The 23,846-nt window shown below is 44.5% G+C and overlaps 1 protein-coding gene across 1 annotated transcript in view; it reads right to left on the bottom strand.

Annotated features, from left to right (window-relative positions):
* ACTR8 (actin related protein 8) overlaps window positions 1–23,846 on the bottom strand; it is a 115,324-nt gene that overhangs the window by 45,511 nt on the left and 45,967 nt on the right. The window contains exons 7-9 of the mRNA XM_086939139.1: window positions 13,192–13,324; window positions 7,065–7,218; window positions 893–988 (exon numbers count right to left, since the gene is read on the bottom strand). Coding sequence (XP_086795265.1) covers window positions 893–988; window positions 7,065–7,218; window positions 13,192–13,324 — 383 coding nt within the window. The remainder of the gene's footprint in view (window positions 1–892; window positions 989–7,064; window positions 7,219–13,191; window positions 13,325–23,846) is intronic.

The raw sequence follows: 23,846 nt of genomic DNA, 5'->3' as shown, positions 1-23,846 counted from the left end.
CCTCTAAGCTTTGGACTTCCGAAGATCGTACTTTGTAATTGCTTAGACTTTATAAGGAATCTTTGTAGCGTTGATTGCGGGAGAAAATAATGTGCCAGTTCCAGAACGCCCCACTCCAGCTCTCAATGAAGCTGGGTCTACATCTAGAGCCAGTAGAGTAGGCTGAAGCTGCACCTGCTCGCACCTGACAGAGAGTGCACATGCCCCACTGATTGAGACCTAAATGGAGCACGACACAAATAAATTTGGCAAAGAGCTCCAAGAATCTGAAGCACATCAGCAGCACCTGCTCCAAAGACGATTTAGGATGTGCTAGAGACTATGATAAGCTGTGTTTGTTCCACTGATCAGCTGCATTCTACAGTGGATGACGTTTAAAGGTGTGCCCCTGAGCAAGCGACCCATTCATCAACAGGTAGTATGGCTCATGCAAACACAAATGAATTTATAAGGCCGAGGATGTGACGGAGGGCCCTTGGCATTGCCAAATGTTTCTTCACTCGTCGGAGACTCTTGGGGTGCCTTTCAATATGAGGGCCCGGTAACTGTAATCATGGAAAATTATATTACATTATACCTATTTTCTACAATGTGTGAAGACAATTTGTTCTCTGATAATATACTATGGTATTCTCCAAATTCCCAACTATTTCTAAACTGAAGATCTGTGGAGAGATTTTGATGAGTTATGCAACAAGATTCTGAAGTTAACCAGTAGACACTTTTGTCATAGCTTAAATATAAAATTATATTTTGTATCACAGAGAGAAAATTATGAATTTTTCGTGTGTATGTGTTTATAACCATAAGAACTGTTGAGGAAAAAATTTAAAACATTAACTTTAATTGTGAAGATTAACCATCAAGAGTTCAATCAAGTGTTAAAACGTACCTGGAGTCTTTCATCTCCTAATCGTAACTGGTATAATAATGTTGGAGAATCCGGATGCCGAATTTGAAATTCCAGGTCCTTCATTCCCGAATTATCCTAATTTTAACACAAAGTGATGTGTTATTTGTCCAGAAACATTTTAAGGAAGCTTGTAACATGTACCACTGATACCCCCAATCAAACTCATTCTATTTCAAATACTAATTAAAATGTCTTCTTGCCTCGCAAGATTAATAATTAAGAGCGGTTACTCACAAAGCACATTGTTACATAAGCATATCGACAAAAAACAGGTAAAATATTATACTTCTTTGTAAATGGTGAATATGTTTGTTCTTAGTTGAATAAAACTTAAGCTTGATGAATGGTGGGTGTGATTAATATTTGCACTGGGTGGGGTTGAAATTGATCAGATGGCTTCCAAGTGGGGCGTGGGAAATTGCCCCTTTTTGACATGGTCACCCCCACTTTTTGCCTGGTATCTTATGTGATTTCGACTGAAAGTGCACCGGGGTCCTGCTAGCCAGGTCCCCTGGGTCAGAGCTTTTATCCAAAATCGTACAATTGTTTCCCCAATCGGCAAAACCTTTAGCACCCTCTGTAAATCCCTAGTAATGGTATCCTGGCACCTAGGGCATGAGGTACTGAAGAAAGTCCCTAAGGGCTGCAGCACAAATTGTGCCACCCAAACGGACCCCTCACCAAGTACATGCAAGACTGCCATTGCAGGCTGCGCGTCTTAGTGCAGACAAAAGTGAAAACACAACATGTCTGTGTGCAATGTCCCTAACACTGAATATAATATGTGTAAGTCACATCTACAGCATGCCTGACAGCCCTAAGGCGGGGTACTTGAATATTGCATGTGAGGGCATACCTGCATGAGCAGATATGCCCCTGTGCTGGTCAGTCCTATTACTGCCAGTACAAGTGACCAGGGAAGCAATCTTAAGACATGTGTTGGACACTGGAGGAAACGAGTTATACAGCTACATGATGTGTTCACTGAAAATGGGGATGTTTGGCATCAAACATCTTGCATTGGTAAACCCACACTGATGCCAATGTTGGATTTACCTACACATACACCCAGAGGGCACCTTAGAGGTGCATACTGAAACTGTAACAGCCTCTGGTGCCCTCATGGACTGGTTTCTGCCAGCCTGTTACCTGAAACGCTGTCCTGACCTGGTAGGGTAAAAGCCTTTTGCTTTAAAGAGACCTGAACAAAAGGCTGTCCAGGAAGGAGGTGTAACACACACTCCCACAGGATGACCTGCTAATTAGCCTCCTTGGGCCGGCAAGCTTTAAAGAGCTGCCGCCTTTAGAATGTGAATCTGGATCCATTCACAGAAGAGGAAGCCACTCCCCTTTGTCCAGGACCCCCCTTGGCACCTGGGAATGTGGGAAAATTAGCTTGTCAGATAGGCAGGCCACCTCCTGGCTAGTACTACCCCTGAGGTGGGATACTGTGAGGTGGACATTTTTCAGAAGTAGCCATCTTTGTGATGGCATACTTAGGAATTCTGGGACAGGGTCATGCCAACTTCCCACAGGAAGGGGTCATAGAGGGGGCGTAGTGACCTTAAGGGCCGGTAGCCCATTGGCTACTACAATACACTCCCCTAAATTCCGTTTTCAGATCCTGACAACCTAAGAAGAGAGAGGACACTGAAGAGAAGCAAAAGCAGAGAAGAAGTAGTGACCTGGTACCAACCCTGCCCGCCTGTCTGCGTCCCTCGTCAAAAACTGCTCCAAAGTCGACTATTCCTGCAGCTGTTGACTCCAGAAATTTGGGAGGACTGCCTGCCTTCGATAAAGAACAAGACCTCCCATGAACAGTGGTCCTGTTCTCATGCAGCCTGCATGAACTCCAAAGCCAAGTCTCTGAGACCCCCAGAACCGTCAAAACACAACACCTGAAGCCACCACTGCACCCGTTGCTTCTGGCCCGAGCGGAAGTAGGCCACCAATGTCAACATGGTCCTTCAGAGATCGAGACCATTGTGGTTTCACACCCCGTGATCTAACCAACATCGCCTGCAGCCTCGGCACACAGGCTCCCATGACCGCCACTGCTGCCAGCAAGAAAACCAGATGCCTAGAGACACCTCTGCATCTGTCGCCCTCAGGCTGTGGAGAAGAGGACCACAGCGGTCCCTACATCCCTGAGCATCACAAGCCCTGAACCCACATTGGTTCACCCTGACCGGCATTCCAGCCAGTGCCTTCAGCCTCTTTTCGCAGTGACCCACCTCCATAGAAACCTATTCGACTCCCGACGCCGTTTTGTACCCTGCTCCCAGCCACCCTCATGCAGCTGGTGGTGTACTGCCGGTAGTGCATTGGACCTTGCCCAAAACTCACCTTAACTCCTGGAGATTGGTAGCGTAATTCACTGTACTGTACCTGTTTGCAGAACATGTTCTTCCTTCTATAGGATAACATTACAGAACTCCAAAAGTGCATGTGTCCCCTTTTTAAAGTGTGAATAATTTATATTTTAAAAAGTACTTACCTAAATGATTTTTCTTGGATGCCTAAACATATATAATACTTGCTATTTTTATAAATTGGTGTGGATCTCCTTCTTTCGCCGTGTGTGATTTATTAATCATTGTGTGCGTTTGCAAATGTCTTGCACTCCTCTGTGTTAAGCCTAAGGCTGCTCAAAATCGATACCTTCTAATAGAGCGCTTCGGGATTGCATAGAAAGCACCTGTCCACTCATAAGGGAACCCCTGGACTCATTACTCGGTACATCAGATTCATGATACATCACATAAAGAGCCAGCTTCCTACAACAAGTCATTAGGTTTCAGTGTGTGCATTTATGAGAGAAGATTGTTTTACATCACAGCAGACTGGGAAGGATGCACAATAGGAGTGTTTCTGAGCTGTGCAATATCGAGAGTGAAAGCAAAGTTTTAGGTCATTAGGCCCCACGTGCACAAACAGAAGATATCCTTGCATTCATCCACACTTTGCCTTGGATGCTCCTAGAGATGTTGAAGAAGACAGGCTGAAGAGACAGAGGGCGCACCCTTCATGGGCTGGATTGTTGTGTTGTGTAGAGTCAGTGGCAAACCCGGTGATTGACTCCCCTTTATCAGTAAATGCAGAGCTAAAATGGGCCTGCACCCACTTTCTTTGTTCTGTTGAGCTAAGTGTATGGAGTGAATTTATATCCATAAGCTATATTATAGACACCCAGAAAAAATTTCTACACATAGGCACAGGAAACATGATACCAGCAGCTCTAAAGATTTTGCACCAGCGCAGAGAGGACGAAGTTAAATTGCAAAGAGAATGCTTGAGCAGAAGACCTGAGAAACCGAGTACTTCATGTTTAAAAGGTAGGTGTCATAGCAAAAAATAAAATCATTAGGCCTGTTATAGTATCCCATAATGGTACAACGTGAGACTTCCTTTTCTCCATCTGGATATCTGTTTCGACTAAGCGACTGCATTTTTCGCAGAGAGGAGAAGGTGAGCAGGCTGATGTTTCACTAGTGGCCAATGACAGACTCAAAGACATTTGCTCCTCTACTGGTAATTTCCTAGCACCCACTAGGTTCTCAGAGGAGTGGTCAAGCTGTGTAAAGGCTAGCTCCTGTGTTATTTGGTAAGAAGGGATGTAACACTTTCTCTTCCATTGTTTTCTCTGGGAAGTCTTATAAGGGCTGATAAAGTCCTTTTGAAGAAGGTGAGAAGAACTGAAAAACAGAATCCTCTGGATTTGAGAAATTGAAGTAAAGGGATACAAGTAGGGTTCCCATTCAGTCCAACACCAGGTTAATAGATCTTTGCCTTTGTAGCCTTGAATATTTTTGTTAATCTGTTTTTTAGGAGTCAACAACCCTTTCATCTGAACAGCAGATGGGAGCAGCTCACACCTAGGGATCGGAGAATCCTGCCTGTCTAGGTGGTGAGCTGCTCCCATCTGCTGTTCAGATGAAAGGGGTTGTTGACTCCTAAAAAACACAGATTAACAAAAATATTCAAGGCTACAAAGGCAAAGATCTATTAACATCCAGCACAGCTGTTGGGAGTCAATGCTGCCTCATTTCCTCATGGAGAAGGGTGCTCTAGTATTGTCCATATAGATCATCCCCACTCTCAACTTCACAACTGGAAGCAAGCCTTTTTTTTATTCTTTATTGATATTTTCACTATTATATCCAGGTCAAACAGAACAGAGAAAAAAGAAACAGTCTATATCCCGCATCATCCACCCCCCTCAGCACCCCCCGCCCAGGGCTAAATACATATATCCTAGGTGTCAGATATTACCATCGCTTTATACGAAAACTATATTAAAAAGAAAAAAAAGTAATAAACAAGCTATAAATTTACTATTATTCATTCAGGATATTCCAGTTCTTTAAAGGGGCCCATATAGCTAAACCTTTAGCTTTCAGTTTACGGCCTTTCCTAGCGTAAACAGCGTTTTCAAATCTGTATATTGCTAGAAGCCTTTCTAACCATTGATGGCCAGATGGAGGAGTAGGATCAAGCCAATGAGTGGCTAAACATAACCCAGATACTGTAGATACTATAAATAGGAATGATTTAAATTCAAAGAAAGATGATCTCCTATCCCTAATACAATCAATTGAGGACTAAGTTCAATTTCCATACCAAGCATGTTTGTTAAAAAGCCTTTAACACTGCATTTCAAAGTTTCGAGCACAGGGCATGTCGCAAACATATGGACAATGTCTGCTGCAGGATGCTGACAGCGAGGACAGGTGGAGGCCGTTTCTCTACCCCATTTGGCAATCTTAGTAGGTGTTATATACAAATTAAACCATGTTTTGAAACATTGAATTTGTAAATTAGTTTCATAAAAGAGGTCTGCGCCATATGTAGTGAGTCCTCAATATTGACAGATTCAATCTCCAACAAATTTTGCCACCGATCTATATGTTTAGTCAGATCATCAGGTATTAGATCAATAAGGATTTTGTAAAATCCCCCAAAAATACTTGAATCTTTAAATAGTTTGTCCATTACTTGTGCCCTGGAGAAACCAGAAGATCCACCAATTTATTTATTCAAAAAGTCTCTTAATTGGAGAAATGTAAAAAACTGGTGATTATCTAACCCGAACTTATCTCTTATAATCTCAAACAGTAACACATCAGGTCCAGTTGTGAGATCACCAATAATTTGCATTCCTTTGTCATACCATTGCTTCATATATCCATCATTGAAAACATGATGAAAGGGATTATTTTTGTATACAGGGGTATACACATTTAAGCGCCTAAACCCGAGTTTTTTACGAACCGTGGCCAGATTATAATAATTAAAGTCAATATGCCGTAAGAGACAACCCTTAGCTTCAATTCCTAAAATCAATTCGAAAATAGAAACAGAGGAGTCCTCTCTAAGTGAATAGTTTTTATTCATTAAGCAATAACTTCATGTTCTGCAGCATCGCTGCCCAGTGATATAATTGAAGATTGGGTACCGACCACCTTCCTCTAATTGGAAGCAAGCTTTTTAATGTAATAAATATGAATGGGAAGAACTCCCCTACTTATATTTTGGGACTGCAGTGATGACTGTAAGCTGTAGATGGCACAGATAGAAGGGACATAGGTATTCCAGAAACTGGTACCATTGTGGCACCAAATTGAGTTGCTGATTTGTATGTTAAGATTGGCATGTGGCAACACTCTCCACCCCAGAAGCTTCTGGAAGTACGAGGGCAATGCAGTGTGGTTATTATTGGAGTGGTGCACATTTAGACTAATATCCATTAGTTTCTCTAGATAAGCATAACTTTAGCTAGGGTGGAGCTCAAAATCTCCCTCCTGAACCAAATCTGTTGAAGGGTTTCACCAGGATCTGGGCAGTTCCCCAGCATTCAAAATCGTATTGAGCACAGGGGTGTGTGCTATATGAATCAAAGCCTTGCCCGTTAACTCTGCTTGGATAAAACCATCATACAGGTGTGGATAGTGAGAAGATTTCTCTGGGAGAGAACTCTGGGATGGCTGCATGGGCACACATTTATTTCATCACCCCTCATAATTAAAAATAACCCAAATTAAGCACTCAAATGTTTTCATCAACTACCAGGCCAAGAAATGTTGACAGTTTACTTTATCAAAATGAGTTAACAGCTGATACAAGTTAAAGGCACTGAGAAATAGTCTCTTACTTGATCAAGATGAGTAAACGTCTCTTTGAGATGCTGCAGGAGGAGGCAATCCATTTTATTCGCAAGCTGGCAGTCTCTATAGGGGAATCCAGCTCTCTGCATAAGCCAGTACAAGCACCGTGTAACATCAGAACCACCATAAGCAAGACAAAGCCTGCATAACAGAAATGTGATGTAACGTCAAATTAACAATCTTAATGGAGTGAAATTAAACCTTACTCAAGATTTAGTTGCTTATGTTATGGATGGTCAAGTGGTCCAAGTCAAATCTTTTACAGGACATACAAAAGATTAAGTGTGAAGTTACAGTTGCCTTATAGGGGAGGGGTTAACTTCCTATGCCTTCTTATAACAATGTATTCAGACTAAAACATCTCTCAGTGAAGGAAAGTGAACTTACCTTGGATATGGCTCGACCATCATACAGTCATGAAGATTGAATCTTTGTCGACAACTGATAAACAAATGTGGTATGCCAAGAACAAAAATGTATTTGTGGGACAATCACAGGTTCCGAGCCACAAGTTACCACTGAGTACACCCACATTATGGATGTGTGAATAGAGTTGTTGGTGATGAAGGCGGCATCCTACCCTCCCTATCCTATTTTGTGAACTAATGCATTTATAGCAATGTACAGATGTTGGACTCTGGCCTAATGGGCAACCAAAAGTGAATAATTTGTTAACGTTTGTGGGAGTTGCCAGTTTGCAACACAACCCATATTCCTGTTCAGTTGCAAAGTGCATGTCTGGTTGCCACCCTGCCTCCCATAAAGAACTGCTGTTGTATGTCAAATAACGTCTGTGGATCCTGCTCCTGTACTGCTCTGTGTATAGACATGATGATGAATTAATTTATCTCTGACTTATTGTCTGTGACAAAAGCCTTTAAGCCAGTGATCTGCTGTAGAGCTTAATGATAAATATACATGCACCTTATGACAGCGAAAACAAATGTCTCCCAATAAAACGTTATTTTGAGCAACTATTTTAATTAATGCACTTTCACGCATTTTACTGCAATGCAAACTTCAAATGCAAGTTTATTACCAAAATGCAAACGAACATTCGAAAAACACGGTTCACTGCCTCACAGACTGCATGTAAATATTACTTTATTTGCTTTATACAGGAACACTATCTACCCAACAGTAGTTTTCCTGTGTCTTGAATGTGATTTTATCTTACTGCGCACATTAACATTTTTTACAGTACAATACAATATAGAGCACATTTAACATAAAATAACACGTTGGTGGATGTACATCGGGGATTAGGGCTGTCATTGTTAATCAGAGGACGCTTTCCCCTCTTTGCGTTTACAAAGAAAACAAAAAGCACAAGTGGTTGCGATGTTTGTCTTGGTTCGAATTATACATGAAACATAAAAACATGCAGGTGATGAGTTGGCTGTTGTGGTAGTCCCTATTTGGTTTTACTTCCGGTACTATGTTGAGTCTTTCTATTTTTTTTTCTATTCATGGGGGTTCGTAGGAGTCAAGCAACTTATCTAGCGTTGACCACATCTCGATGTTGGGATTTTTCCATGGAGCGTATCTAAGTGCAGTGTTGTCTGCGCCTCTGAGGAAAGTTATCCAATTTAGCCATCCCTTGATTGTGGCTTTGGTTGTGTCTTTCCAGTTGGCAACCACAGTAAGGATACTAGGGGTACCAGAGGAGGAAGAAGACAAAGCAGGATCGTGCGTAAAACTTATCCAAGATCTCATTCCAAAGCTCACAAAACTTAACTTCGAGCACCCCTTTGAACTGGACAGAGCATACAGAGTACCAGCCTCCAAATCACATTAACAGTTTTAATCATGGATTTGGCTAAATAGCTTTTGCACAAACAAATACAGATGAAAGCATTCTGCAGCATAAATCATATATGTTGATGTGAAGAATATTATATGTTATTTATCACTGTTGCTGAGGTGCATAATGATCCACTTGAAGTTTTGACTCTTGTGAGTCATCGACCTACACCACACCCAACAATGCAAAAATAATACACAGCATATTATACTCTGTACTGATATATCTATACTACTATTATAAAGAGAGAACTGTGTCCTTTGAGCCAGGTAAACTCGAAAAGTACACCACCAATCCAAACACCCAATACATGTTTGAAAACATCAGGGCAAGCAGAAAGACATAGGCTATATAAATTTAAAAAATAAACGTTATTTACAAAATTTATATAAAAAAAAAAGTAGTCCCTCCAAAGTAGCGCGGCCGCGACGTGCGTGCTCACGTCAGGAGCACTGGGAGGAGCGGCGTCCGAGGAGCGGCGGACATGGCGCGGGGGAGGAGCGGTGACCTGAGGAGCAGCGGACAGGCCAGCGGCGATGCGAGCTGCGGAGAGGCGGACTTGGCGCGGGGGAGGAGCGGCGGCGGACAGGCGGTGAGGAGCAGAGCGGCGAAGAGCGGTGAACTGAGGAGCGGCGGCTGAGGTAAGGCTCCAGGGACAATGTCGGGGCAGGCGGGTGTCGGGCCAGGCGGGGGACGGGGAGTTACAACAACACAGGCGGTGAGGAGCAGAGCGGTGAGGAGTGGTGAACTATGGAGCGGCGGCTGAGGTAAGGCTTCGGGGACAATGTCGGGCCAGGCGGGGGACGGGGAGTTACAACAACACAGATCGGCTGAGGAAAGGCAATGTCGGGGCAGGCGGGGGTCGGGGACTAACAAGGTGACGGGTGGAACATTTTGCAGGTAGTACTGTCCAACCTCCAGGCCAGGCCAGGCGGGAAAACAGATCGGCTGAGAAAAGGCAATGTCGGGGCAGGCGGGGGATCGGGCGGGGGCACGTGCTGCTTGCCAATGTCGGGGCAGGCGGGGGTAGGGAAAGCCTGAATGCTCCTGCACAAGGTCGGGACGCTAGTATATATATATATATATATATATATATATATATATATATAATATATACATCCATCCATCCACTGGGTAGTTATAGTTAGGATTCCCAGCGATAGGAATTCTCTCAGATTTTGCTTGTTAATAATTTTGTCACAGTTTGATGAATCTCCATGAAACTTTGCAGACCTATCCCTTTCTCTACATTGGCTGATAATGCAAAGTTTTGTGGTGATTAGTTAAGGGGGTGCACAGAAAAAAGGGGTGTGTCCCAAACAGGTTTTCCACCAAAGCATTTTCCACAGACTGTTTACACAAGCGTAGCAACAAAATAGATGAGTAGATACACATGAAATTTGGGAGGAATGTAGATTAGGGTGTCGAAAGGATCCTTTTTGTCATTTGATCTGATGGATTCATTCTTTTTTATGCTATAAGGCACATAAGCTTAGTGCTATATTGGGCCACTGAGCAACGGCGTACCTTCGCGGTATAATGTGGATGAAACACAATGTTATTGTTAATCAAAGTCCTTGCAAAATGAAAAGGCAGCCAAATTGTTAAGGCCACCCTCCAGTTGTTCTGCGTTTTTACATATAATACAGCTTAGTACGGTTTGTGTAAAACATAGGAAGAAGTTAGGCAGTTTAGGAAAGTCTGAAGAGGTATGAAAAGTATTTTTATGGATTTATATATTTATTTTGAAAAGTTTACGATGTACCGCAGTACATTCATGACATTTTTCAAAAAGCACCCAGAACCTACTGTAATCTAAAAAAAGTACATATTACAAGAGACACTACAACACACCATTCCACAACATGCCACTCCATGACACACTATTTCACAACACTCTACTCCATTCTATGCACCTCCACGACGCTCCACTGTACAACACACCATTCCACTCTATGCCACTCAACTCTAAGACACTCTACGACATGCCTCCACTCTACAACAGCAGCCTACAACATGCCAATCTACAACATGTTACTCCACAACACTCCACTCTAGGCCCATCGATTCTACACCTGACTACCCTACTCAAAAAAACACCTCTTCACTCTTCGCCCCTCCACTGTAAGACTGTCTATGACACATCACCCCACTCCATTCCATCCCACAACACTCTAACCCACTCTATGCTCTTCACTCAACAGCAAGCAATTCCACTCTTTGACAGACCCCTCCACTCTTCGACAAGCCACTCCACATCATCTATGCTGCGGTGCGATATGCCACCCCACTCTAAAACCCTCTCCGACACACCACGCTACACTGCTGTATGCCACTTCACTCCACTCCGCAACACGCTACTCTACTGTGCAACGCGCCTCACCACTCTACGAAGTGCCACTCTACTTTACGGCATGCCACTCCACGGCAAGCCACTGTACGACACTCCACACCCCTCCAATCTAACACACTCTATGCCACACTACTCCACTTTATGCCATGCCACTCCACTATATGCCCCTCCACTCTAGGACACGCCACTACAGGCCATTTCACTCTATGAGACGCCACTCCCCTCAATTATAGGACACTGTACGATATGCCATTCTATGACACATCTCTCCACTTTACTCTAAGTCACTCCACTCACCCACCCCCCACGACACACCACACCACTCTATAACATGCCACTCCATTCTACGATACTCCACACCACTGCACTCCACTCCACTCCACTCTATGCTACTGCATTCTACGCCCCTTTAATCTAAGACACTCTACGACATGCGACTCCACGATAAGCCACTCTACAAAATGGCACTCTATGACACGCCACTCCACTTTGCGACATGCCACTAAACTCTGTGCCACTCCAAAATACTTTACGCCATGATACTCCAAATCTACAACACAGCCCTTCACTGTACGCCACTCCATTGGGCAACAGAGGCTTGGTCTGTTGCCCAATGGAATTGCGTAAAGTGAAGGCCACACTAAGGCACACCACTCCAATCTAAGACACTCTACGACACACCACTCCACGTCCCTCCACTCTGCGACATGCCACTCCACCAAACCACTTTATGACATCTAACTGTACTCTACGAAACAACATGCCACCTAACAACACTACATGCCACTCCACTCTACAGTACGCCTCTCCGCTCTAGAACGTGCCCCTCCACTCTAAGAAACACTCCAAGACACTGTAAGACATGCCACTTTATGACAAGCCACTCCACTCAATGACGCCACTCCACTCCACTCAGATGTCACTCCACTCTACGACACAGCACTCCACTGAAAGACACTCCATGACTTGCCACTACATCCCCCCACTCCAAGATACTATACAACATGCCACTCTATAACATGGCACTCCACTCTAAGAGTTCCCACTCCACACCACTGCACAACACACTACTCTATGACAAGCCACGCCACTCTACGACAAGCCACACCACTCTACAACACGCCATGCCACTCTACAACACGCCTATCTACGACATGCCACGCCACTCTAGGACATACCACGCCACTCTAAACTCCTCCACTCCAAGATACTTAAGACATGCTACAATATGACACGCCACTCCACTCTACGACATGGCACTCTACTTAACGACACTCCATGACATTTCACTCTACGCTACTGCACTCTACATCCCTCCACTCCGAGACACTCTACAACATGCCACTCTATGACATGGCACTCCACTCTAAGACATCCCCCTCCTCCCCATTGCACCACACTGTACTCTAACCTACTCCACGCCTGACAAGCCACTCCACACCTGACATGCCACTCCACTCCACCGGCCTGACACGCCACTCCACCCGCCTGACACGCCACTCCACCCGCCTGACACGCCACTCCACCCGCCTGACAAGCCACTCCACGCCACCCACCTGACATACCACTACACCCGCCTGACACACCACGCCACTCCTCCACACGCCACTCCTCAACACGCCACTCCTCCACACGCCACTCCTCAACACGCCACTCCTCAACACGCCACTCCTCAACACGCCACTCCTCAACACGCCACTCCTCAACACGCCACTCCTCAACACGCCACTCCTCAACACGCCACTCCTCCACATCCAACTCTTCAACATGCCCTGACATGCCACTCAGCAACACTCTACTCCACTCCATGCCCCTCCATTCTACACCCCTCTAAATGTAGATTTAGAATGTTGATTTAGACTCAGCCACGAGATGTGAAGCTAGATAATTGTGGAAGTTCTAACTTGTCATCATGGTCCAAGATTCGGCAGCAATATACAAATAAATAAAAAGTTACCTGGTGTTACGATGAGAAATGCCATCCTCCACGCAGCACACATTTGTCTTTTGGTCTCCGACATCCACAACACATGCACTACCCAGTCCGCTTCCGAAGGTTGCGGAAACAGACTCCTGATGGACTATAATGCCTATATCCAAACAAAGAAAGACAGAGTGAGAAATGTATTTGCACGAGAGATCAGCTAATAAAGTTTACATTTCAAATTCTCTATGGCATTTTGCAAACTTGTGTATGTTGCTTCATGTGTCCACAGTTTTCAAAGTTATTATTTGGACACTGAAGCATACATAAAAGACATTCTTTAAGGACTGCTGTTTGAGATGCTTCCTGATGCTATGACAGGGTTCAGCTATAAATTCTGAAAAAGAGTAAGAAGCCTAAAGGAAGAAATAATCACTTAATTTCAATCTATATAATGGTTAAACAACAAGACTGACACCTTATTAACTCCAGGACAAAATGTAGAAATTTCACTGCTTTAGGATGAAGTAGCTGTATCACAGTGTCAGAGGTTCAATTAGGTAAGTGATCAATTGGGTTCCATCCATATTTTTAAAGCCAAGAGCAATCATTCTACTGTGAAACACAAACTTTGCAATGTATCGCTCAGGATACATGCAGATTTAAATAAACAAATTGGCATGATCAAGCAAGGTATTACAGAACTTTTTGATGCAACCCTTTGTCTTTCCCAGTTAGTTCTGGCACAAAAAAAGACATAGGATTTAAGGGTATACATAAATCTCAGGTGCCTTTATGAGACAATGAAGGTAGAACATTTTCCCATTCCTAAATAGAAGATGTTTTCATTTTTGCCAGGCATGCATCTTGGTACACAAAACTGGATAGTAGTGTATCTCCAAGCTATTTTAAATTCTAACTCAAGGCATTCCAAAGTGTTTATAACTCACAGAGGCACATATGAATTCTGCTGTATGCCTTTCAGGCTAGCATCAGGAGAATCAACTTTCCAAAAGGTTATGTCGCGGATGTTTGAGCAGTTCAGCAATTCAGTGGATTTGCAAGATATTTGAATTTTTGATGGCATGATCCAACAACATGATTGTACTGTTGAAAGAGTTTTGAAAATCTTACTTGAGAAAGGTGCCACTTTAAGAAGAGACAAGTGTATCTTTAAAGTGCAAGAGACACTATTTGGGTCAGGTTGTGTCATGTGAAGGTGTTACTCCTAGACCTGGGATGGTGGAATCAGACTTTAAAGCGCCACATCCCTCAGATAAGGTCAAATTATGAACCTTTCTATGGACGAGTGAATTTTAGGCAAAATTAATAACAGAGTCAGTTCCGCTGTCTTTTCCCATGTTTTTGGCAGGAGTTACAGACATTAAAGGCAGGATGTTTGACGGAGAATTTATTCGGCCGGCAGAGCTGCACTACAGCGCAGCCATCTTGCTGTGCTCCCTCTAGCGCCCCCTATTTTGAAGTTTTACTTAAAGGAACCATTGGCATCAATGCAATCCATATCGTAGGATCACTTAGCATTTTTCTAGCTATATGGATTTTCATTAGGATCTGTTTGTAATTTTCTTTAAAGGCAGAAACGTAGTCCAGAGGCTACAGTTGTTCAAGCTGTTTGCAGTGTTTCTTAATACTTAAAAGATGCAACAAAAACCAGGGAGCAGAAGGGACTTTAACTTTCTGTTGAACTTTTTTGGTGGGGACAAACAGAATGAAACCATCTGTTGAACACCATGGTTTCTTCATCCAGATCACCTGAAAGAGCTGGCTGAGCAGACCTTAGAAAGGAATGCATTTTGATTATCTTTGCCTTAATCAAAAGTTTCACTTTCGAGGGTCCCTGGTGGTGGTGGTAGGGGGGATGCTGAATTTCCTTCGAGACAGTCTCCCATGAAAAGTGACTCAGAAAAGGATCTGACCATAGTCATTGCACAGGATGGTCGAAAAAAAAGAGAGACATTGGATCAAATGAGATTAAGTGTATGGCCACTTTGATGTGTCGCATGTTTAACATACTGGGATGAATTTAAAGCCTGATATGCTTCTACCAAAGTTTGCCCAGAGTATTTGTAGGCATATCCACCTGTAAATTAAAATCGCCAAGTATAGTTAAATTAGAGTACTTAAGGGCCTCTGTATACACCAAGACCCAAGAAAAGGAAAGCTTGGGGGCAAGTGATATACAAATAACAATACTTTCTGCACATTTAAGATTGGTAAGTTGGGAGGTGCTACAATGAAAACCATTGTGGAGGACCACTGCTATAACCCATCTTTTTCGCCTAGCTGGTCTCTACGATGTATTACAAAATCTGGAGGACTAACTAGACAGATATCAGGGCCTGACTCAGGGTGCAGTCAAGTTTCTGTTGAAATTAACGTGTTCAGATTAGTTTACACGAGCATTTGTGCAATTTAAACAGCGGGCTTGGGCAAAGAAAGCACATCAACTAATACTGCTTTAAAAACAATATATGCAACAACCTAATATTCTGTGTGATCGAAAAGCTACCCCCAAAAGTCCTACCCTGATTTTCAGGAGAAGTGGGGGATGGTCGGTGGCAAGACAGAGTAAAAGTCAGGGCAGACCGGCATAGTTCACAGGAGGAAGAATCTCTAGCGTTAAATGCTAGAGGCTTCGGACAGGTTGAGTGCCCACAGCTTGTTTCTTGAGTACCAGTGATGTTAGGCCAAAGCTAGGTCAAAACTGGCATAAGGGCTGGCACTGGTTGTGAGCGGGCACAGCTGGGCTTGCCTTTGGCACACCTGAAGTGCGCCTGCATCTGTACCACCGCTCTCAATAAATAGGCCATCAAAAGAGCTAAAATGGACAACTGGAGCGCGCACTGGCTCAAATGATGCCTCTCCATGTCCAGCTCGGCCTAGGAAAGACTAACTACAGTCTGCTCACTCCACAGAATCAAGTAGTGGAGCAGAACAGGAGAGATAAAAGTGCCCATGAAACTAACCTGCTCACCAAAAAAAAAATCAATCCCTAAAAATACCAAAACAGATTAGTGCCTAGAAACGAATAGAGACTATCACAATAAACTGCCTTCCAATTAATTGACTCTCATCCAAATTCAATCAAAATTAGATAAGTCCAGAAATAAACCCCCATACAATAAAACCCATTATGCATACAAACAAAGATAAAATCATAAAAAATAATTTAACAAGTGTCCCGGCAGAGAGTGATCTTAAGCTCAACAGACCCTCCAGCTTATCGCGATTTCGCGATTTGCAAAAAAATCGCGAAATCGGCCGATCTCGGGAAATGCCGCCATATTTGGCAAAAAGCCCGCGAAATTTGCCGTTTCCGCCCGTTCGCCGTCTTTCCGCCCGTTTCCGCCTTAAAAGAGAAGGCGCGAGGCACCCATTTCCCCATTCCCCCCAGGATTGACCCAGGATTCATTTGCGGCGAGAGAAGAGAACGAGCCAGGAGCCAGGAGGTCGAGGACGGCGGCCGAGCGAGGGCGAAGACCAGCACCACACCAGCAAGAGGGGGAGAGAGCATGAAGCGGCAGCGTCACGAAGACTCTTCCTCAGAGACCGGGGCTCGGAGCAGGAGGAAAGCCGGCTGGCGAACAGAAGACAGGTACGTCCGTCCTTCACGCTGGTGGGGGCCCGCCGCACACATAGGGGAGAGCGCTGCCCGGGTGGGAGGGGGGCAGTGGAGATGTGGTCGACCGGCCCCCGGCCTGGGCTGCGTGTTTGGGGGAGAGCGCTGCCCGGGTGGGAGGGGGGCAGTGGCCTTCAGCTTTATTGGCAGGTCCCGACACTTCCATCGATGGCATTCCGTGCCTCGCGCTCACCGAGCGGGCCCCTTTTGGCGAGCTAAACCTGGGCGCAGATGTCTCTGTTTTGTAATTGCATCCTTCCCAACAGACAGCACAGAAGCAATCGGACAGTTAAAAGCTGTAGCTGTCTAATATTCGAGCATTCTTCAGAGACCGGGTTCGGAGGTGGGGGCCCGCCGCACACATAGGGGAGAGCGCTGCCCGGGTGGGCGGGGGCAGTGGGGATGTGGCCGACCGCCCCCCAGCCAGGCCTGCGTGTTTATAAAGGTTTATAAAGGTTTTACTAAAACATCCAGGCTTCTCTCTTGTGCTGCAATACTGTATCACACCCACATTTTTAACAATTTTCATTAGTGAATGTACAGGATCATCAAATATAAATCCATACCCACAGAAACTATGTCCTATCAATATAGAAACCGGTGATCGGGTTGCTATAGGTAAATTGCTTTTTAACAAGCAAGCATCAGCGCCACATGTATGATATTTACTGGCTTCACATTTTCTAACATTTCTGTGGGCAACTTTGGCTATTCATCTTCTCTGCTCGTCTCCCTGGCCTCTCTTCTTCGTCTCCCTGGCCTCTCTTCTTCATTCATTATTTCGTAAATTGCTCCCACTTCATCTCCAGTGTGTGTTACCACTCAGAATACTGAATAGATTTATATGTGCGCCTCGTTTTACATTACTTGTAGTCTTTGGCCTCATTTATAGAAAAAAGATATGGCTTTGCTGCTGTTGTAAAGTGCTAGAAAGCCAACTAGTTTCTTTACTTTGTGAATGATTGATAGCAAAGGCAGAGAGACCGGGGGAAGCGAAATTACAGGCAGAAAGGCAGATTTTTTTAATGTTGCGCATTGTGAAATCTACAGCCTCAAACTTTCAATCAAACATAAAACATTATTAAACCTGCTGGCAGTTCCTTACCATTTCTTTTAAAGTTACAATATAATTTCTGAATGCTTATTAAAATATGCAATAATGCAGCGACTGCTTCTGCTGTTTCAGGGACTCGAATTGCTGGGGCACTTGACTTGTGAGTTTTGAAATGAGATTTTTATTGATGTTTTGTAATTGAATTATACAAAGGATTGATGTATGTTGTTAATGAAATGACCCAAGAACATGTCTGCCTATCCTTCTAATTTTAGCACACATTTCTTTGGAACTCGAAAAGTATAAAACATTGTGATGTATGTCATTCCATTATAAAAAAAAATGGGTACCTAAAAAATGAAGGCATTTGTTCATGACAAAATAGAATAAACGGGCAGCTCGAGGGGAGCCGCCCGTAAGTCTCTACAGTATACATAAACCCCAGTTCAGAGATCTGGTCCAAAATCCATGTTTTTTTTTTTTGCTCACATGCCATTCCAGTTTGAACCCAGCCATATGCAAATCAGTCTTGACCCTGTGCCCCATGGGTACAGTCCAGCCCGAACTGCCAAGCCAAGTCCTGCCTGGACTGGAAACAAGCATCCAAGGACAGGTTTCGGGCTTTCAGCCCTCATCAGCCTGGATAGCTTGATTCCAGTGCCATGGAACTCACGTCTGAGCATACCCGTCCCACTCCCTCAGAGACCTGTCTCTGCCTCCAGCATGCCTAGTCTGAAACCTGTGGGGGCCAGGGGGCCGTACATCGTTTTGTTTATGCTTTTTGTCACAGGGTTGACCACAGATGAATGCACTATTATTTTACCTGTGCAGGTTATATCTGCATTCTCCACCACTTGGAAAGTCTTGTCCTGAATCTTGACCCTTTTTCATGAATTTTTACTTGCACTGTACTTCAGTTTCAAGAGCCATTTGGCCCAGCTGCCGCAGCACACTGGTAAGTTTGGTGTCCTTACTCTTTACTTGTGTTCTTTTGCAGAGCATCACTGGGAAGAATCTGCTGTTGCAAGAGACAGAATTGGGTCAGCTGCCGCAGCGCACTGGTAAGTTTGGGGTTGTGGGCACCAGGTGAGTTTCCTAACTCTTTACTTGGTTTCTTTTGCAGAGCATCACTGGGAAGAATCTGCTATTGCAAGAGACAGAATTGGGTCAGCTGCCGCAGCGCACTGGTAAGTTTGGGGTTGTAGGTACCTCGGGGGAATTTCTTATTTGTTTATTTTGGTTTGGGGCTATTGCTGTTTTCTCTGTGGGGAAAGGGACTGCAGTTTCAAGACTCATTGGCCCAGCTGCCGCAGCGCACTGGTAAGTTTGGGGTTGTGGGCACCAGGTGAGTTTCCTAACTCTTTACTTGGTTTCTTTTGCAGAGCATCACTGGGAAGAATCTGCTGTTGCAAGAGACAGAATTGGGTCAGCTGCCGCAGCGCTCTGGTAAGTTTGGGGTTGTGGGCACCAGGTGAGTTTCCTAACTCTTTACTTGGTTTCTTTTGCAGAGCATCACTGGGAAGGATCTGCTGTTGCAAGAGCCCAAATTGGGTCAGCTGCCGCAGCGCACTGGTAAGTTTGGGGTTGTGGGCACCTCGGGGGAATTTCTTATTTGTTCATTTTGGTTTGGGGCAATTGCTGTTTTCTCTGTGGGGAAAGGGACTGCAGTTTCAAGACTCATTGGCCCAGCTGCCGCAGCGCACTGGTAAGTTTGGGGTTGTGGGCACCTGATGAGTTTCGTAACTCTTTACTTGGTTTCTTTTGCAGAGCATCACTGGGAAGGATCTGCTGTTGCAAGAGCCAGAATTGGGTCAGCTGCCGCAGCGCACTGGTAAGTTTGGGGTTGTGAGCACCTCTGGGGAATTTAATCGTTGTTTATTTTGGGGCAATTCTTTCACTTTCTTTGCACGTGGCTGACCGGACACGTTTTGGTCCAATTTGCACCACCCATGTAACCGTTGGCATGTTACATTTTAAATTTTCGGGCACTTACTTGGAGCTTTTCAACAATTGCTATGGCTTTTTCCCCCTGCGCTTTTCACACTGTCTGTTTGCTCAACACCGTTCGGGGACTGGCATTTACCATTGCAGTTATGGCCCAACACGTTTGTCACTTTACTTGTGCTTCAGGGTTGCATGCATTTCTTATCGTTGAGCACCGGTGCTTTCTGAACTTTCCTTTCAACAATTGCCTTTCCCCCATTTGAGGTGCCTTTAGTAATACCAACTATCTTTGTAGGCGAGTTAACTGACTGCGCCACAACCGGGAGATCTTCTGTTTTACAAGGGAGCAACAAGCCACCACAAGAAAAGCAGAATGGAGAAGTTTCTGCAGCCTGCAAAGGGTGTGAAGCACAGATCACATCTGCCCACCCAGATAACCGCAGCAGACCGGGCCAGAGACTACAGCAATGTGATGCACGCTGATGGTGGGGTGCTGTTTTGCAGTGTGTGCAATGTGGCCGTGGACCACATCCGGAAACACACTGTGGATATGCATGTGCGGTCCCAAAAACATTTGAAGCGCTGTTCAGATGATCCTGACCTTCAATCTTCGCCAAAACGTGCACGGCAGATGACAGTGAACTCGCTATTCACCAAGAGTACAGCTGCCGGTGCCGCAAACCACGAAATGATAACTGAGTGGGTTAACGTCTGCACCGCGTTGAACATTCCGCTCAGCAAAACCGACCACCCTGTGTTGCGCAAGTTCCTGCACGAGCGAGTACGGAATGGTGGAGCGATACCTGGGAGTCATCAGCTGCAAGAACGGTATCTCCCAGAGAGATATACAAGTGCCAAGAACGAGCTGAAAGAGCTACTGAAAGATCAGAAGATCAGCGTTATCTTTGACGAAACACCAGATGTCGAAGGGCGGTGTGTTTTGAATGTGCTAGTTGAAGCAGTCTCTCCACAGGGTGCCCGTCAGATCCATACCTACCTGGTGGACACAGTCTTCCTATCCCAGTGCAACCATGGGACTGTAGCGCAAGCTGTTGTAAAGGTGCTCACAAAGTACAGCATAGACTTCCAGAACGTTGTTTCCTTCAACACTGACAACGCGGCATACATGCTCAAGGCATTCAACACAGTGTTGAGGAATCTGTACACAAACTCCATCCACATCACCTGCTTGGCACACATAATGAATCTTGTTGGAGAGTCATTTAGGAAGCCTTTTGTGGAGCTAAATGCTTTCCTGCTGTACTTCTCCCGCATCTTTTACATGGCTGGCAGCAGAAAGAGAAGGTACCTGCACCATCTTGCAGAGAACCATGGGATGAAGGCACGGGTGGCACCTGATCCTTGCAGTACCCACTGGAATTCTTGGTTTGCCACTGTCCAGTACCACTGCAAGCACTTTGAGGCCTATGCTGGGTTTGTGGAGTCAGAGATGCAACTCAGCAAGTCTCTCCCAGACTCCCTTGAAAATCTACAGAAGATTATTAACACCGACCAAAGGGAGTGCATAAAAGTCCAATTGGACATTGTGGCAGAAAAATGCCAAAGCATTTTAAACCTGATGGAGTTATTCCAGAGCCAGACACCAGTGACCATGAAGGTATACGATTATTTGGAGGACCTCCACATGAACCTAACCAACAATTCAGTCCTCACTGTGGAGTCACTAGAGCCATTTCTACAGACCACTGCAGGGGCAAAATTAAGTCTGGCACAGAAAAAAAAAATAACAGCCCAGCTTAATGAAGCTTTTGAACATTCATTAGAAAAGGTGGCCAAATACATTGGGGAGGCCCAGCCAGGCATACAATTCTTAAAACAAGTGCGCATTTTTAACCCTGCGCGGCTCTGCATCCTGCCTAATGACAAGAGTGCCTATTCAGCCATCCCTGGTTTCAGCGAAGTTCCCGATCCGGAGCTTCGCCTGTACTTTGAAAATGTAGGGCCAGAAGCAGTGCAGGCGTCTGTTTCTGGACTTATTGACACCAACCTCTTTTGGCGTGGGCTGGTTGACCGCATTCCAGCTCTTTCCCAACTTGCAGCTGTGTACAAAGACTGTGTAACAAGCTCTGCAGATGCTGAAAGGAGCAACAGCATATTCAAAATTATTCTCTCTTCCAGACGACGGTCCCTTTCAGAGCAATCGATCCGGGAATTATTGTTTTTACATTATAACCAGCAACACAATACTGGTCTAGACTTGGAGTGCTCTGAAGAACTGAACGTACATGGCCAAGATTAACATGCCTTTTACCTAAAACAAATGGGTTGAATTGTAAATAAACAAAATGTACATAGCTCCATGTTGTCAAATAACTCAAACAGTGAGATATCTGTGTTTGGTGTTGCAAAAAACCCAAAATAAAATGCCGCTAAATGCAGCTAAATTTCCATTTTTGTGCCGCTAAATTTTCATTTTTGTGCCGCTAAATTTGCCAATCCATGCCGCTATATCCTGGGGGGTCTGACTGCAATTAGTGCAAAATAAGGCAGCCATGATTTCAGTGGGCAATCACAAGTACAATCCCACTTTACATCCATTATATATCATAGTTTGCATGGTCCCTACCCTTTTGATCATTGGTTGTGGTACTCTCACTTTTAAAGGGAGAGACGATTTTGTAGGAGGTTCATTGCTTCTATGGCAGTGCTGAAGGCTCAGATTATTCTTCTTAAATCTTCACTGCAAATCACAGCAGCCACCAATGAAAACAGTGTAAACATATAGACCCATCATAACTTTCTATGCTGTCATGGTTCTATGCAACAATCAACAATTACATACTCCTTTAAATGTAGGAGATATCATGTTACTGGCTCTTTCTTTGCTGCTGCATCAGCCAAGATATGTGCTGATTCTACCTGGAGATTGAATATTGCATTATGGATGGTTTATTATGAATGTTTTATTGTTTAGTCATTGTTTGATTGTATATTGATATCCATCAGCCTGAATTACACACTGCTGTTCATCCTTTTGAGTCTCCAGACCACTGGCCAAATGTGATGTTTCTCCAAGTTAATAAAGCTGGTGGTCAATGCGCTGTGAGCCATAAGTGTACGCATGATAGTGTACTTGGACGATCTTATCATTCTAGGTCAAGAACAGTCCATTGTGAGACCACACATCTTGGTCACTTCATGAGCTACAGGAGTTGGGCTTCATGAACAATGTTGTGAAAAATGATAGCGCTTCCGATGTAGAATATAGAATTTTTAGGTTTTCAGGTGGATTCAGTACAGGGTCTAGTGCAGCTTCCCATATTGATTTTTTGGATACTCAAAAAAAAAAAAAGATACTGTCAACAGGGACAAACAGATTTTGTCACTAAGATCATTTAACCAGGATTATGAGTCTGTTGGCCTCACCAATCTAAGCATCCGTCTGGTCCATCTTCATTACAGGGTATTGCACAGCTTGAAGATACATTTGCGCTATGGCCGGTCATGCCAATCTGGTGAGTTCATCAACAGAGGTCACTAGCTATCCTGGTGGATGGGGGCCATAGTCGGCTGTCAGCCAGTGATCATTTTTGAGTCGGACGCCAGCAAGTTGGCCTTGGGATCAAGATGTGGCCAGTCTTCACAGGCAGCAAAACTGAGCATCCATATCAACTGTCTGGAAATCCTAGCAGGTTCATTTGCCATCAAAACATTGATACATTGCCACCTCAGGAATTGCACTGTTGCATTCTCTTGAGGAGAGACATATAATCAGGCGTCTGCTACATCAACAAGTTAGGGGGAACAAGATTGAGGATGTTAGTGGTGATAACTACAGACTTTTGGCACTACTACCTTCAATACCACATTGCTGAGGTAGCAGAGTACATTTTGGGACAGTAGAAGGCGGTAGCAGAGTGGAAAGCCAGTTATTTGGGAAGAACAGCGACTGGAGACTCCAAACTCAGGTGTTTCAAACCCTGAATTGGATGTGGTGCCCATTAGTAAGGACCTGTTAGTGTCCAGGCTGAACAAGCAACTGGAGGAATTCTTCAGTTAGAGGCCCAGTGGAAAAGGGGATCGATGGGA

The sequence above is a fragment of the Lissotriton vulgaris genome, chromosome 9 (genome assembly GCF_964263255.1).
Source record: "Lissotriton vulgaris chromosome 9, aLisVul1.2, whole genome shotgun sequence".
NCBI lineage: Eukaryota > Metazoa > Chordata > Amphibia > Caudata > Salamandridae > Lissotriton > Lissotriton vulgaris.
Note: the sequence above shows the minus strand (reverse complement) of the source record. Positions and strands in the feature narration are given on the sequence as shown.